The 15,748-nt window shown below is 44.7% G+C and overlaps 1 protein-coding gene across 1 annotated transcript in view; it reads right to left on the bottom strand.

Annotated features, from left to right (window-relative positions):
• LOC109321731 (sodium channel protein type 5 subunit alpha-like) overlaps positions 1–15,748 on the bottom strand; it is a 150,727-nt gene that overhangs the window by 18,615 nt on the left and 116,364 nt on the right. The window contains exons 5-8 of the mRNA XM_019552798.1: positions 13,179–13,316; positions 9,599–9,862; positions 8,669–8,722; positions 167–308 (exon numbers count right to left, since the gene is read on the bottom strand). Of these exons, the coding sequence (XP_019408343.1) occupies positions 167–308; positions 8,669–8,722; positions 9,599–9,862; positions 13,179–13,316 (598 nt within the window). The remainder of the gene's footprint in view (positions 1–166; positions 309–8,668; positions 8,723–9,598; positions 9,863–13,178; positions 13,317–15,748) is intronic.

Genomic DNA, 15,748 nt, shown 5'->3' with positions numbered 1-15,748 from the left:
GCCTACCTAGCTGGAATCATTTGACCCCAGTTTTTCTCCTGCCCAGGTTGGGGGTTGGATTTGAAGATCTACAAGGTCCCTTCCAACCCTACTTCTATGATTCCATGAACTAGATACACTCCATCAAAACAGCATGTTAAGGGATTATTAAGGTAAACATAAGTACTTATCTTTTTTCTTTGTTCATTAAAGTTGTTGATAACGACTCCAATGAAAAGGTTCAGCATGAAGAATGATCCAAAAATTATAAATACCACAAAATATATGTATATATATACACGATATTCAAATGTAGGCTGGAGGTCAATCTATAAAAAATAAATAGGACAGACCAGTTAACAATACATTAATAAATAAATAAAAATGAAAAGCACCCGCCAGTTATATTGTTTCAATTTTGTATTAATTGTTCTTTTTTTTTTTATCATCCAGAGGTCAGATTATTCAAAAGAACCTATATGACAGCCTTTGCATTCACAAATAGCATTTGTCTGCATGAATGAAGATATGCAAATAGAGATCCAAAAAAAACCTTGTCCCAAAACATTAAAGCTGACCAGAAGCTTTGAAATATTGGAAATGTTTACAGTGGTAAAATTATTGCCAGGAGCGTGCCTATTTCAACATTTAAGTGTATAGAAAAGCAAGCTGAAAGAACCAATTCCATCAGGTAAAACCAAATGGGTTGCAGCCTTTAGATCCACTGTAGATTTCTATATCATCAGTCCTTGCTCTTGTGTGTTTCTATCCACCACATCATATCTCTGCCTGCTTGCAGCCTGTATCCCACAGCCTCTCCCAAAGCATTCCACCTGCATTCTTCTGCATCCTCTTTTTGAACACTTTAGAATTGTAGAAAATTAGGGTTGGAAGAGCCCTCGGGAGTTCATCTAGTTCAATCGTCTGCTCAAAGCAGGACGACCCCTAACTAGATCATCCAGCCAAGGCTTTCTCTAGCCGTGTCTTCAAAACTTCCAAGGATGGAGATTCTAGAACCTCCCTTGGTCACCTATTCTAGTGCTTACTATTCTCTTCATGAGAGAGATTTTCCTAATATCAAACCTGAACTTCCCTTTGCCTCAAATTGAGCCCATTGCTCCTTGTTCTGTCATCTGCCAGCACTGAGAACAGTTCAGCTCCATCCTCTTTGGAACCCCCTTTCAGGTAGTTGAAGGCTGCTATTAAATCCTGCTTCAGTCTTTTCTCCAGACTAAATAAACCCAATCATTTCCCAAGCCCTCTCACCATTTTTGTTGTCCTCCCATGAACTCTCTCTAATTTGTCCACATCTTTTCTGCAGTGGAGACCCAAAACTGGACACAGGACTCCAGATGTGGCCTTACCAGTGCTGAACAGAGAGGAATAATTACTTCCCTCAATCTGCTGTCAACACTTTTACTAATGCAGCCCAGTAGGCCATTAGACTTCTTCACAACAAGGGCACACTGTTGGCTCATATTCAGTTTATCGTCCACTGTAACCCCCAGGTCCCCTTCTGCAGAGCTGCTGCTTAGCCAGTCAGTACCCAGTCTATACTGGTGCATGGGACTATTTGGTTCTACGTGCAGGACTTTGCACTTGTCCTTACTGAACTTCATGAGATTACATTTGGTCCAATCCTCCAATTTGTCAAGGTCTCTCTGAATCCTAGCTCTACCCTGCAGTGTCTCTAGTACTCCCCCTAACTTGGTGTCATCTGCAAACTTGCTAAGGATGTACTCTATCCCATCTACTAGGTCATTCGTGAAAATATTGAACAAAACTGGCCCCAGAACCAACTTCTGGGGCATTCTGTTTGATACTGGCTGCCAACTAGACGTCAAGCGATTAATTACGACCTCTTGAGTCCGAAAATCCAGCCAGTTTTCTATTCACCTGAGTCCATTCATCCAACCCATATTTCCTTAATTTGCTTACAAAAATGTTGTGGGAGACCATATCAAAAGCCTTCATAAAGTCAAGGTATATCATATCCACTGCTTTTTCCACATCCACAGAGCCAGTCATCTCATCACAGAAGGCAATCAGTTTGATCAGGCATGACTTGATCTTTGTGAATCCATGCCGACTGTTCCTAGTCACCTTCTCCAAGTGCTTGGAAATGGATTCCTTGACAATCTGCTCCATGATTTTTCCAGGGACTGAGGTGAGGCTGACCAGTCTGTGGATCCTCCTTCTTCCCTTCCTTAAATATGAGCACTATATTTGCCCTTTTCCAATCACCCAAAAGCTCTCTTGATTTCTATGAATTTTAAAAGATAATGACCAGCAGCTCTGCTATCACATTGGCCAACTCCCTCAGTTATGCTAAGTTGGTCTTCTGCCATACTTCCTAATCTTCTTGCATACTGGTATGGTTCATTCTTGCGCCCTCAATAAAGTTTCTTTAAAGTATACCCAAAGGTTCTTTAAAGTATACCTCCCCTTCAGTTTGGCTTCCCAGGGGATCTTGCCCATGAGTTCCCTGAGTGAGTCAAAATCTGCTATTCTGAAGTCCAAGGTCCTTACTCAGCTGCTCTTCTTCCTTCCTTTGCTCAGGATTCTGAACTCAGTCTCATGGTCACTGCTGCCAAGTTGCCATCCACTACTACATTTCCCACCAATTCTTCCCTGTTTGTGAGTAGCAGGTCAGGAAAAGCTTGGCCCCTAGTTGGCCTCTCCAACACTTGCAACAGGCAGTTGTCCCCAACACTCTCCAAAAACATCCTAGATTGCCTGTGTACTGCTATATTGCTTTTCCAGCAGATGTCAGAATGACTGAAGTCATTTCAAGAAAGCCTCATTCATCTCATCCTCCAGGTCTGGTGATCTATAGCACACATCTACCACAACATCACCCTTACTGCTCTCCCCTTGACCCTAACAAAAAGGCTTTCAGCAGACCTATCTTCAGTTTCATACTGGAGCTCTGAGCAATCATACAGCTCTTTCACATAAAGAGCAGCTCCTCCTCCTCTTCTCCCCTGCCTGTCCTTCCTGAAGTTTGTACCCATCCATGATAGGGGTCCAGTCATGCGAGCTATCCCACTAAGTCTCTCTTATTCCAATCATGTCATTATTCCATGACTGGGGGTTTCCAATTCTTCCTGCAAGAACATAAAATAAGTGCCATCCTGAATCCGACCAGTGGTCAATCAAATCCATTATTCTGTCTCATAGATTTCATAGACATTAGGGCTGGAAGGGACCTCGGAAGATCATCGAGTCCAGCCCCCTGCCCCAGGGGCACGAAATCAGCTGGGGTCATAGAATCTCAGCAAGATAAACATCCAAATTTCTCTTGAAGGCATTCAAAGTAGGTGCTTGAACCACCTCTGATGGCAAGCTATTCCAGACCTTGGGGGCTTGGACAGTAAAGAAATCCTTACATCCGGCCTGAAACCGTCTTGCAGGAGTTTATAGCCATTCGACCTTGCCATCCCTTGGGGTGCTCTGGTGAACAAACTTTCTCCCAGATCCTGGTGGACACCCCTTATAAACTTATAGGTGGCCATCAGACTGCCCCTGAGCCTGCGCTCTTCCAGGCTAAAGAGCCCCATGGCTCTCAGCCTGTCATCATAAGGTCTGTTTTCTTGACCTCTGATCATGCGTGTAGCTCTTCTCTGGACTCTCTCAAGCTTCTCCACATCCTTTTTTTAATTGTGGAGCCCAAAACTGGATGCAGTACTCCAGCTGTGGCCTCACCAAGGCTGGGTACAATGGGAGAATGATGTCCCGGGATTTGCTTGAGAAGCATCTATGGATGCAAGCCAGCGTTTTGCTCGCTTTACTAGCTGCAGCATCACATTGCAGGCTCATGTTCATCTTGTGGTCAATCATGACCCCCAAATCCCTTTCGCCCATAGTGCTAGCCAGTGTAGCACTGCCAAGCCTAGTCTCGACCGTGGCAGAGGTGGATGCTTTAGAGGAGACGTGTCAAGCATATGGCCTGTGGGCTAGATCCGGCCAATAGAACTGTTGCATCCAACCCACCATTAGTCCAGGGGCCTACTGGATGTGCACACTCTCAGCTCCACTGCCGCATACCCTTGACACTGCCAACTGCCCAGAGCACCACACTGCTGAGCAGTAGCATAGAACTAGGGGCATGTGGCTGCATGGAGGCAGTTGTTTGCAGCTGCATACCCCCAGCACCATGCCACTACTGGGCAGCATGAAATTCTTGCCAGTTGCCAGTGCAGGGGTGTGTAGCAATTTCCAATAATTTGAAGAGGTCTTAGGTCAGGACAAGGTTGAAGGCCTTAAGTCAGGTCAATGAAGGTAATGTAAAGCAGTCTCATTTATTCCCTACATTTTTCTTGGATTTGTTGGACTAAGAATATCATACCCATTGGTTTTGAAGACATACTGTGACTCAGAGTAGAAACTGTCAGCAAGGATCTGAAGTCTTCTGAGCACCACCCAAGCAACGAACAATGAACCTTCCAACAATGTTTAGTAGTAAAATCCCATGATAGTTATTACAGTCACTGTGGTTATATACAGAGTGACTATGTTGGCATCTCATATATTTTGTGGCACAGTCCCTACTTGTCCAGCTGTGACTAAGAAGCTCATCTAGGTGGGAAAGAAGAACAGGTTTCCTGCACTTGATCATTTCTGCAGAAATGTCATCTTTTTCAGGGGCCTTGCAAATACCCAGATTGCCTATTGTCTTACTTAGGTCTTCAACAGTCATTGAGCTCTTCAAGGACAGACACACTCTCAATGAAATTATGGGCTGTGTCAGTGACATTATTTTCCCTTGAACAGAGTTCAAGATAATGTTCTACCCATCTTTCCATCTGTTGCTTTCCATCCGTTATGACTTCTCCTGATGCTTTAATAGAACTGACATCTTTGCAACTGGACTTTCTTGATTACATCATACATGCCTCTGATGTTTCCAGTGTCAAATGCAGACTGAATGGCCTTGCAGCCAAAAAACATGGGTGCAGCATCTTGAGATGTGCTGGACAGTGCTCCTAGCTTTCATCAATTCTTTCAAAGTGCCACCTGAGACATTTTTCTTGCGATTTAACAAGTTTGTTTGACCTTCATAAATGGAATCAATTCATGTGAGTGTACCTTGAAGCAATCTGGTATTAATAGAACCCTCATCCATGAATTTGTCTAGTTCCTTTTTTAACTTAGCTATGCTATCTGCTTCTATCATTTCCAGTGGCAATTAATTCCACAGGTTAATTATGTATTGCACAAGAAAGTACTTTTTTCTTACGAATTTCTAAACCCATTTTTATTAATTTCAGTGGGTTCCTCCTTGTTCTGATATTCTGGGACTTGGTGAATAACAGTTCGCTTTGTCCACACTCTCCCCCCTTGAGCCTTCTCCTGTTCAGAATCAAGAGTCCTATTCTTTTTAGACTCTCCCATTCCATATCCCTGATCATTTTTGTTACCCTTCTCTCTACTTTTTCTAATTTTCCTACAATCTTTTGGAGATGTGGAGACTAGAATTGTACCAAGTATGCAACATGTGGGTGCACCATGGATTTGTATAATGGCATGATGATGTTCTCCATTTTGTTTTCAATTCTTTTCTTAAGGAAGATATCTACATGAGATGCTTTACTGTGCAGTAAGCATCACTGTCTACACGTGCAGACCCTTACTGAGTGGTAATTTGCTCCACTTGGTAGTTAAGTTGCTAACTGCAAATATAAGTAGCAAATTAACTGCCGAGTAATTATGCATAGTAAGGCATGTGTAGACAGCTGACCCAGAGCAAATTTGCTCCCAGTCAGCTGGGCAGCAGGGTGCAGGAGATTGCTCTCTGCCCCCAGGAACTGCTTGCTGCCAGGTGAGGGTCCACCACTGAAACTCAGGTGGGGACTGTGGCGGGCCAGTAGGGGGCGCTCCTGCATTAAGCCGCCCACCTCCCTGCACCCAACCACCTTCCAGACTCCGAATGCCTCCCTAGGGGCGCCTTATGCTTGGCCAACCCCTCTCCCGGAGCACACTCGCTAGTCTGGGGGTAACATGGCCGCCACCACCCCGAAAAGGGACTGTCTCGGCCCTGTGTCCTCGGGGAAACACAGGCCTAATAGTCCGACGGGTGCTTGACCCAGTACAGACACTTGGGGCACTTCCCCAAGTCAGGGGGCAAAAAGCAAAGTCTCCCTTAGTCCGCAGACCTAAGGGGTCTCTTAGGCATAATTTAGACCCACCCCTCAATATAAGTCTCCCACACCAGTCAAAAAGGAGAACTCTATTGATTACGAGGGGTAGGAGAAACTAGGGTACAGGACTGAGCAATATCTTAGAAATCCTAAAGAGCAAACAGTGTGGCTGAGGTAGCCTTTGATTATGCATCTGTGTTACTGCCAGCTAAATATCTAATCCGATTGAGTAGCTTACTCACAAGCATCTTCCAGACGTTCTCCAGTTTCTCCTCTGGAGTCTTGGGGTGTGAGAGAGAGCTAGGTCCAGATGGTAAGGCTTCTCTGTCTCCCCTGCTTTGCTGCTGCTTCACCTCATGGCCGAAGAGAGAGAGCCTCCTTCCCCCCCAACCTATATAGCCCCTGTGACCTCATTCACCTGGTCCAGTGGAAGTCAGCCCCAGTTGGCTGTCAGCCAACCAATTTGAAATACATCACCTGTTACCAGGCAGATTCCAGCTCCCCAGGTAGAAACCCCTCACCCAGGTGGCTGATGCCAGTCATGTAGGCAGAGGGAGCAGGCTTCCCCCCTCCCTCAGGAATGCAGCCAGCTCAGGTTACCTAAAGAGGCTGAGGTGTGAATCCTCTGTGCTGGCCCACCTAATCACATAGTCACAGGGCAGAGATTTTGGGAAGAAACCAAGGTGGCTTTCTGCCACAGGGACAAAATCCCCCTCCTGCAGCAGCAGGGAGCTCCCTGCCTCCACTCTGCAATTGCAGAGTGGGGGCTGGGAGATTGCTCCCTGGCCCAACTCTGCAATCGCAGTCGTGATCAAGGAGCTGGGGGAGGGAGAAATCTCTCAGCTCCCACTCCAGAGCTGCAATTGCAGAGCTGGGACAGGGAGCTCCCTGCCTGGGGAAAGTGCCTTACCCAGCCTGGAGCTGCCTGGGCTGTGCAGGCCAGTGTCTAGCCCCCCACAGGATGTACAAGAAAGTCCGCACAGGAGCCTGGAGCTGGATGAGGACTGTGCTTTTTTGGGAAATTGCCAGCCAGCTCTGGGCAGCATGTGCAGACTTCACTGCTGACCAGGAGCTCGCTGCTAGCTGCCCCATTGGTGGATTGGGGCAGGAGATTGGGCCCTGACCCTTGCTCGCATCTCTTTCCAAAACTCTTGCTCCTGATTGGGGAGCCGAGGCCAGGAGACCCCTGCTGCTGGGGCAGGGGGACATTGTACCCACGCAGGCTATGCCACCAGATCCTGCCCTGGCAGCAAGCAGCTCCCAGAGGCAGAGAACAATCTCCCAGCCCCAGCCAGTAGACAGATGTCTCCTGGGCCTGTGTTCTTTGCCAGCCCTTGGGCTACCACCCAGGGGGAGCCTAGAGCTTCCCCTGGCTGCTGCAGGGGGGTGGTGCAGAGCCTGAGGAGGTGGGAGCAGACTGCTGCCAAAAGCAGCAAATCTGCTCTCAAATGGGCACACATATAGATGTGTGCCCAAAGCAGGTTTACTCCAGAGTAAATTACTCTGGAGGAAACCCATTCAGTAGCACTTGAGTGTGTAGATGCACCCAATGATGGCCAACATTTTATTGGCTTTTTTTGGTCACCACTGTACACTCAGCTGACATGTTTAGAGAATTATAGACAATGACTGAAAGGTCATTTCCTGAGTCATAACAGATAGTCTAGTTATGGTTATTTTTCCCTATGTGAATTACCTTGTGCTTGTCAACACTTAAGTTCATCTGTCATTTTTTTGCCTGTTCACTCAACTTGCTCTCCTTTCCTGTCTGATTTCCAACATGGTGGCTTCAAGAAGTGAAAAGGGAATATCCTTTCTTCCAGATTTTGTGTCTACTGCCAAAATAATCCCTGGCATTGAAAAATTTCAATATTAAAGCAATCAAGAGTTCATATAGAAAATATGTTATTTTTCAATTTAGCTGAAATGGCAAATAAAAGATCTTAAAAGTCATCGTATCTTGAACTGGGGACAGGTGTGCATGAAAGGCTAAAGATCCCAGCATTACTCTCTCTGTCCAGACTGAGAGCAAGAGAGAAGAAAGTATGAAAGGTCAGATTCTATTTACGTGACAGTGTGAGAAACAGCAAATGAAAATAGGGAAGAAATAAAAAATATTTGACTATAGATGATGAAAAGCTGTTCCCAAAGTATGACACACATTCTCAGGAATATTTTTATTGCACACATTAACAGCAGAAGGAATTCTGCTGCTGAAGAACATTCTCTGGAGCAGCTGCACTCTAGTCCTAGCACACTGCTATATCTAATTCACATAAACTGTCCCTAAACTTTCTCTTAATATAGTGTGGATGGTAGGGGGTGATGGGAAAGCTATAGAGATGTAGTCCTGTTTAACAATGTTTTCCCTGATCATCTGTCCTCTGAATATTTGATTTTCCAAGAGCAAATTAACTCACTGTCTACCTTATACTGCTCATTTTCTTGTCTTTTCAATCCCATATTGCTAACAAGACCAAACAGTGCAATACACAGGTAAACATAAGACAATAGCTACTAAATAAAATCTGTTCATGTTGGTGACATACCCCACGTGAATCCACTGCTGCATACATAATCTCCATCCAGCCTTTAAAAGTTGCCTGAAAAAATTACCCAAATATACTCATTATGAAAATCATAATAAATTTATTCTCATTAAAATAAACGTACACCATTCTAAGACTAAAACATAAGTGAAAGGTGCCTAAATGTATATAGAGTCCTGGGTAAGGTAACATGCTTTTCACAAAAATAATTTTAATTTAAAAAGTTTAGATTCAAAATATATTTCACAGACATTCAGGTAACACCCAAAATTATTACCTGGGCATTTGAACCCCACTCCCTGCCCCTCCAATTAAAATACCTGGAAATGAATCAATATGGATTTCTGTTAAACATGCTTTCAGCATTAACCATTTTAAAACTAAGTTATTTGTTTGCCCATTTTAGTTTAAGTCAAGTTACTGTATAAATTCCTATGGAGGGAAGATATGCTGTGACAGAGCTAATGAGGCACAAAGTTGGACAGGATTATGGAAGTAGTTGGGCCTGGAAGGGAAGGAGTTATGCCTGGGTGAGATACAGGGAGAATAGACACTGAGAGACACTAAAAAGAAAGAAAATGTTAAATGCTTCCCTTTTTAGAGTTAGGAATTTATCCATATTTTAAAGTTCAACATAGGTAAGAGCCTCTGCCATTAAATTTGTCATGACACAGTTACCAGTCAAATTAATGTAATGAAAAATGGATAATAATGCCATGTTCACAGGAAGGATTGTCCTGTGTCCTGTTTAGAGCTCTGTGGCAGAGTTGGTATTCTATGGGAAACACAGAGCATCTAAAAAAAAATCACTTAGACCAAGTAAGCAGTCTTCATCTGCTTTGAGTAGGGCAAATACAATTGCAGTTGATTCTATAATTAGGAAGTCTGCCCAATGCATTTTCATGAAAAAGAGGTTGTAATAGAACTTACCACTTGAAGAAGAGCCAGGTAACCCATCCCAACGTGATCAAAGTTTACATTAGTATTTTCCCACTTTAAGGAACTAGTCACATTGGCACTAACACAGTCATTTTTGTTAGTAATATTCATATTTGGGGATATACCAGTGCATTTCCAAAATTTCCCCCCAAATTCATTCACTCCTATGATGTTAAATAGGAGCCAAAAGACAACACAGACAAGCATAACGTTCAGGATGGAAGGGATAGCTCCTAGAAGGGCATGTACTGCAACCTGAAATAAATGAAATGAAAAGAAAGTTATAAGCGTTCACCAGAACATGTTTCTATAGAATTGTTTTCAAGAATTTAATTTTTCTTGTTGCTTCATTTCTATTAATTTCTCATTCATTCATAAACTAGCAACCATCATCTTTGAAGCCAACCTTCTCTGGGTTGTGCTACACCTATTAAATAAGACAGATCAAAACTAGTAAATCTCTGACACCTGCCTTATTACTCAAGATCTGATCAGAGGCAAGTCTGCATGTATAGTCTGAAGTAGGACAAACAGATGTTAAGCATTTTGACAGGAAGATTTTTCCATTTTTAAGGGGCAGTCTTGGAGAAAACCTACTACTGCTATTGAAGAAGATCAATAAGTGGATCTTAAGCACTGGCTCTGTTCATAGGAAAGCAGGGCTGGAAGAGACCTCACAAGGTTATCTAGTCCAGCCCCTTGCTCAAGGCAGGATCATCTCTGGATAAAACTATACTTTTGAAAGTTTCTCCAGGATGGAGATTTCACAGCTTCTCTGGGTAGCTTGTTCCAATGCTTGAACACCCTCGTAATCAGAAAATTTGTCCTAAACTCCAACTTAAACTTCCCCTGCTGCACCATTGTTCCTAGTGCTGTCCGCTACATCCAGAGAAAAAATGCTTATCTCCACCCTTTGTGGCTAGGGACAGACACTACATATAAACTGGTTTAAGTGATCAGAAACTGGTTTAAACCTGTAACAGAACAGATGTTCAGTGCACATAAAGCAGTTTGAAAATTGCTGAAACTGCTTTGCTATAAACCTGGTTGAATGTAGTATTAGATTTCACTGATTTGACTCAAACCAGTTTATGCAATGTCTGTCCCAGACCCCTTCCTGGTTTAAGTTAAACCAGAGTCCCCCAGCATCCCAGATGCTTTGCATCCCTGGGTTGTGCTGTCTGCTCCAGAGAATAAGGCTGGCCCTGGCCCTCTTCTCCCTAGCAGAGACTGCAGGCACAGTAAGTCATGGCTTCCCCTTGCCCCCCTTCTCCCCCCTGCTGCTTGCTGCTCAAGCAGGAATTCTCCCCTCCCTCCCTCCCTCCCTCCCACCCATCTCCCATAGCCCAGACCCCAGCCCCATGGACCCTAGGCATGTGGTATGCTAGCTAATGCTGAGAGGGGGTGTGCGTGCATGCATGCGTGTGTGTGCATGTGTGATATTTCACTGGGACAGACAAACAGAACAGTGTCCACCTAGAGCTTTTGGAAGCTAATCAACAGGTCAGCTGGTAATGTCCCTCCATTCCTTCCTTGGATAAAGCTGTTTAAGAAGAGCTTGAACTAATGAGAGAGGCTTTTTTTAATTGATAGGCTCATAAACACGGTGTTATCAGCCCTCTGCTGGCTCCCTTGCATGTTGGGTTTGCAGACAGTATGAAGAATCGGGGAGGGATATTGAAAAGCTCAGTATCATCAACAGATGCATGCACTACACACACACCCTTTGCCTCAGAGTGCTAGCTGGGGACTGGCAACACTCCCACCACTTGAGCAGCAAGCAGGGAAAAGCTTGGGACAGTGCAGGCAGGTTGGGGATTTAAACACCTCCCTAATCAGAACATCCTACCAGGGTCTGGCCATGCCCCCCTCAGCTCAGCACTGAGGAAGGGAAGGGAGGGCTGTTCTAGTGCCCCCCACCTTCTAGCCTGAGCCACTGCAAGCATGTGCCTGCATTTCTTCAGTTCAGGGGGAATGTTTGTGCAGTTGCAAACCAGTTCAACCGAGGCAGGTTAGACTAACCTGAAAAGATTGAATCAATTCAGGCTTTTTGAATGTCTGTCCCTTGCCAAAGAGTCAAATGAAAATTCTGCACTTCCTTTGTCAAATCAGTGCTTTGCACCTTTTGGGAGAATGGTGTTGCTAGCAACACTGAAAATAAGGAGTTACTTTCCCTACAGTAACTATGGCTTTTCAAAAGCTTAGTCACTGCAGATCCCCATGTAAGTACACATGTGCCTAATGTGTATAAGACCAATAAGTTCTGAAATATTCCTGACCATTAGGGTCACACATGAACTATGACCTTTTCATACTTTTGTGGGAAGGTATAAAGGGTGGACTATCAATGCCCCTTCTTCAGTTTCCTGACAGTTTACATCTTGTGGTAACTAAATACTCCAGAAGCAGGGATGGAGTCCTGCTATCCTGAACTTGGCACCTATCTTGGCAATCATGTCAATGGAATAGCATTTCATAGAAGTCATTGGCTTCCTCTACACTGCAACCTTGCAGATCTCTGAGACTTTCTGTGGTAGATGCAATCTGTGTTAAGGTGAAGGGTGTCTCCTCAATAAATTTGCTTTCCTCGCTGAGGAAATATAGACACCCAGAGGTACAGGAGACACAATCTTTGTTGCTAGACAGCTTTCTTTTATGCTCTCACACAGGAGTAAAGAAAAGAATAGGCAAATGCCCCAGACACTGCTACTTAAAAAGGTGTCATACATGAGGTACAGTGTGTATGATGGTGACTCATTGTCAAAGAAGAATGACATAGCCTTCCTCTCAGCAGTGTTTTCTTCAACAGAGGTGAAAATGAATTTTATCCAATAGATAGAGGGATGTTTTGTGGGAAAGCCCTCATATTGAGAGTTGCATACAAAGACTGTCCAATTTACTAGATACTAGCTTCCACATCTATGCAAATCATAATAATGCACGTAATACTTTCAAAGCTTTAAGTGAAGCTCTCTGAATTACTGTGGCAAATAAAAATTATGGAAAAAAGATTCTTCTACTTGCAAATCATCCACAAACTTATCCAGATGTTCTTCTAATTTATAAATATTTGGCAAATACTCTGAAAATTTTTCATCCAGACATAAATACAAAACAAGGAAAGCCCTTAGAAAATGGAATTCTAGGTAAATGGTGCTTTCATTTGTTTTACATTGCATAAAAGAATAAAATTATGACAACATGACACCACTCCAATTATTGTATACAACTACGATTGATATGCACACTGCAAATTCCATAATACAAATTAGATCCTATAAAATAAGACCTTCCATTAATACAATAAAATATTTGAGCATCACCATTACCACCACCAACATGTGATTTCTATCCTTAAAACTAGTTACTTGTAAATTTGCACTTAATTTATTAAATACCAATTTTACAATAATAGCATCTACAATTTAAATAGGACTCTTGAAATTTTTTTAATGTTATTTGGTTTCTGAAAAGAAGAATCAACTTCTAGTTTTTGTTTTAAAAAAAAATTTGAATATGGTCAGTTTAGAAAATCCACATACTCCAAGGGCCCACACAAAAATATTCTTACTTTTATGCCTTCAAATCTGGATAAGGCTCGTAGGGGTCTCAATGCCCGTAGTGTTCTAATAGATTTCAAGGAACTCTGCTGAGCACAGAGATATTCTTGAATTGATGTACCTTTTGGCCCCAAGGAGACGAATGAAATCTGTACAGAATTAATTAAAATTAGGACTTATATTCAGAATAGCAACTGTAAAAATAATAGAGTTTTTGTAGCTGTTACAACAGACAAGCATGGTTGCAAGGATATAGGTTTTCTGAGTAGTAGAAGAAATGGAAGATGTACAGAGGCGCAGAGGGTGTACAGGGGGTTGCAATGGCAAGGCCACATCACAGCCCACTTTTTGACCATGCTGCAGGAGCAGCACTAGGGACTTCAGTCCTGAAGAAGATAAGGATTCCCCACTCCCTTCCCCTCTGTACTCAAAAGGTCCCTTCCCCACCCCTGCCATTCCCCTTCTGCTGCTGCCTACCCTTACTGGTGCTATCCCCACCGTCCCATGGGTGAGGGGAGCTCCTGCCCACTTCACCTGGGCTTCGCAGGGCTTGACCTCAGCCCAGGACTGTGGTGGTGGGGGCAGAGGTGGGTGGGCACATTCCCCTCCTTGCCAGTTTCCCCTGGGTGTTCACTCCCAGCTTGGGAGTAGGCAAGAGGAGGGTAAACATGCCTGCCTACCACTGTAGAGGTACTGGGTGAGCACAGCCCCTGTGCAGCCTGGCTGCAGCAGGACAAGAGCTGCCCTCAGCATGGTGGGTGCTGGTGGCAAGTTGGGGAGAGCAGAACGGGAGTGGGGGGAGGAGAGGGGAAGGAGCATGCCTTTGAGCAGGGAAGGGAAGAGAAGGGAGGGGAGAGTAGGAATTCTTACCTCCCTTAGGACTCCCCTGGCTGCTGCTCCTGCAGTGCGGTCTACCCAACCCCGTGCAAGAAGAGTGGTGTACATGCCCACCTTTACTGTACTGTACTCAGACTCTTTACTTCTGATATTACTGTAACATTATATTATTTCACACACGATTATTATTTCACATTATTCTTGCACCGGTCCCTATACCTGTGAGTCTTTTTTCTCTGAGGTTAATATTTGCAATTACTAAGAAAACAGCACAGTCACATGACCAGCAATAACTGTGTTCATTTCATTACTCTGAAGGTTAGAGGAGAGAATTGCAGTAAATTAATTTGACTTTCTGCACAGCAAGAGTTCCTAATTCTTTTGAAACACAGATTTTTTTGAAAGACATCTGATCTTAATTTTAAAACATTGCTTGATATAGAATGCACCCCAACCCTTGGTAAATTATTCTATTGGTTAACTGCCTTCACTGTTCACAATTTTCACCTGATTTCCTATTGAATTTGTCTATCATCATTTTCTAATCATTGTATCTTTTTACAGCTTTACTAAACAGCAAAATAAACATTTTAATTATCCTCTTCCTACACAGGTACTTCTAGACTAGGAGTGGGCAATTATTTGGATTGCAGGGTCACTTAAGGAGTTTTGGTGAACTGCTGCAAGCTCCTTTGGTGCACCTGCCCATTTGGTGAACTGCCGCAAGCTCCTTTGGTGCACCTGCCCATTCCCTTCCCACCTGTCCACAACAGTTCATCAAAACTCCCTAAGTGGCTCTGCCTCATACTTGGCCAAGCAGATGGGATAGGACCATGGCCTGGTGGGGACTGGTATTTGGGAGCAGGACCGGCAGTTGGGACTGAGGATGGGACTGAGATCAGGATCACTGGGCCATGACAGTGCAGCGTAGGCACCCAGGCCCAGGCAGAGCCATGATCCACTCCCCACAGGCCCCTGCAATGGACGGTGATTCTGCAAGCAAGGGTATGCAGGGAGTGGATCACAGTTCTTCCCTGGGCCTTGGTACTATGCTGTCACTACCCAGCAATCCTGGGGTCTGCATGGAGATCAGCCCAGGACCCGCATGGGCAGGGTGCATGGCCGGGTGGATGGGATAGGACCATTGGCAGGTGGGGAGTGGTGTCCAGGAATGGGAAAGGTGGGCAGGGCCAGGGTCAGGGATGGGGCTGGTATCAGGATTGCAGGGCTGTGACACCATGAAGCTGGGGCCTGGGAAAGAGCTGTGATCCCTCTCGGCACACTTGTGCCCCTGGAACCAGAGCCCACCACAGGGATTTGCAGGGGGTGGATCATGGCTCTTCCCCAGGCCCCAACCCTGGCACCACACTGTCTCTGCTCTGTGATCCTGATCCCAACCCAGGCCCTAGCTCCGGCCCCAGCCCTGGCCCTGGACAGTGCTCCTTGCCTGCCCACTGTTTCATCCCATCCACCCAGCTGAGGGCATTGCCTGGTTGTTCTCCAGGGAGACCCTACCTGCCCACTCTGTCCAGCACCTCTGGTAGCAGGTACAGAGCAGACAGGCCAGGGTGCCCACCCCTGTTCTAGACTGTGGTCAAGTCACCTCTTAGCCTTTTCTTTGATAAACTACATAAATTGCACTCCTTCCATTTCTCAACGATGTGGACATTGGAGTCAGGAGTGGACTGGCCAAGTTCGCCGATGACACCAAACTTTGGGGCAAAGCATCCACGCCAGAAGATAG

Source organism: Crocodylus porosus, unplaced genomic scaffold (assembly GCF_001723895.1).
Source record: "Crocodylus porosus isolate Cpor-Errol unplaced genomic scaffold, CroPor_comp1, whole genome shotgun sequence".
Classification (NCBI taxonomy): domain Eukaryota; kingdom Metazoa; phylum Chordata; order Crocodylia; family Crocodylidae; genus Crocodylus; species Crocodylus porosus.
This window is presented reverse-complemented; position numbering and strand designations above follow the sequence as displayed.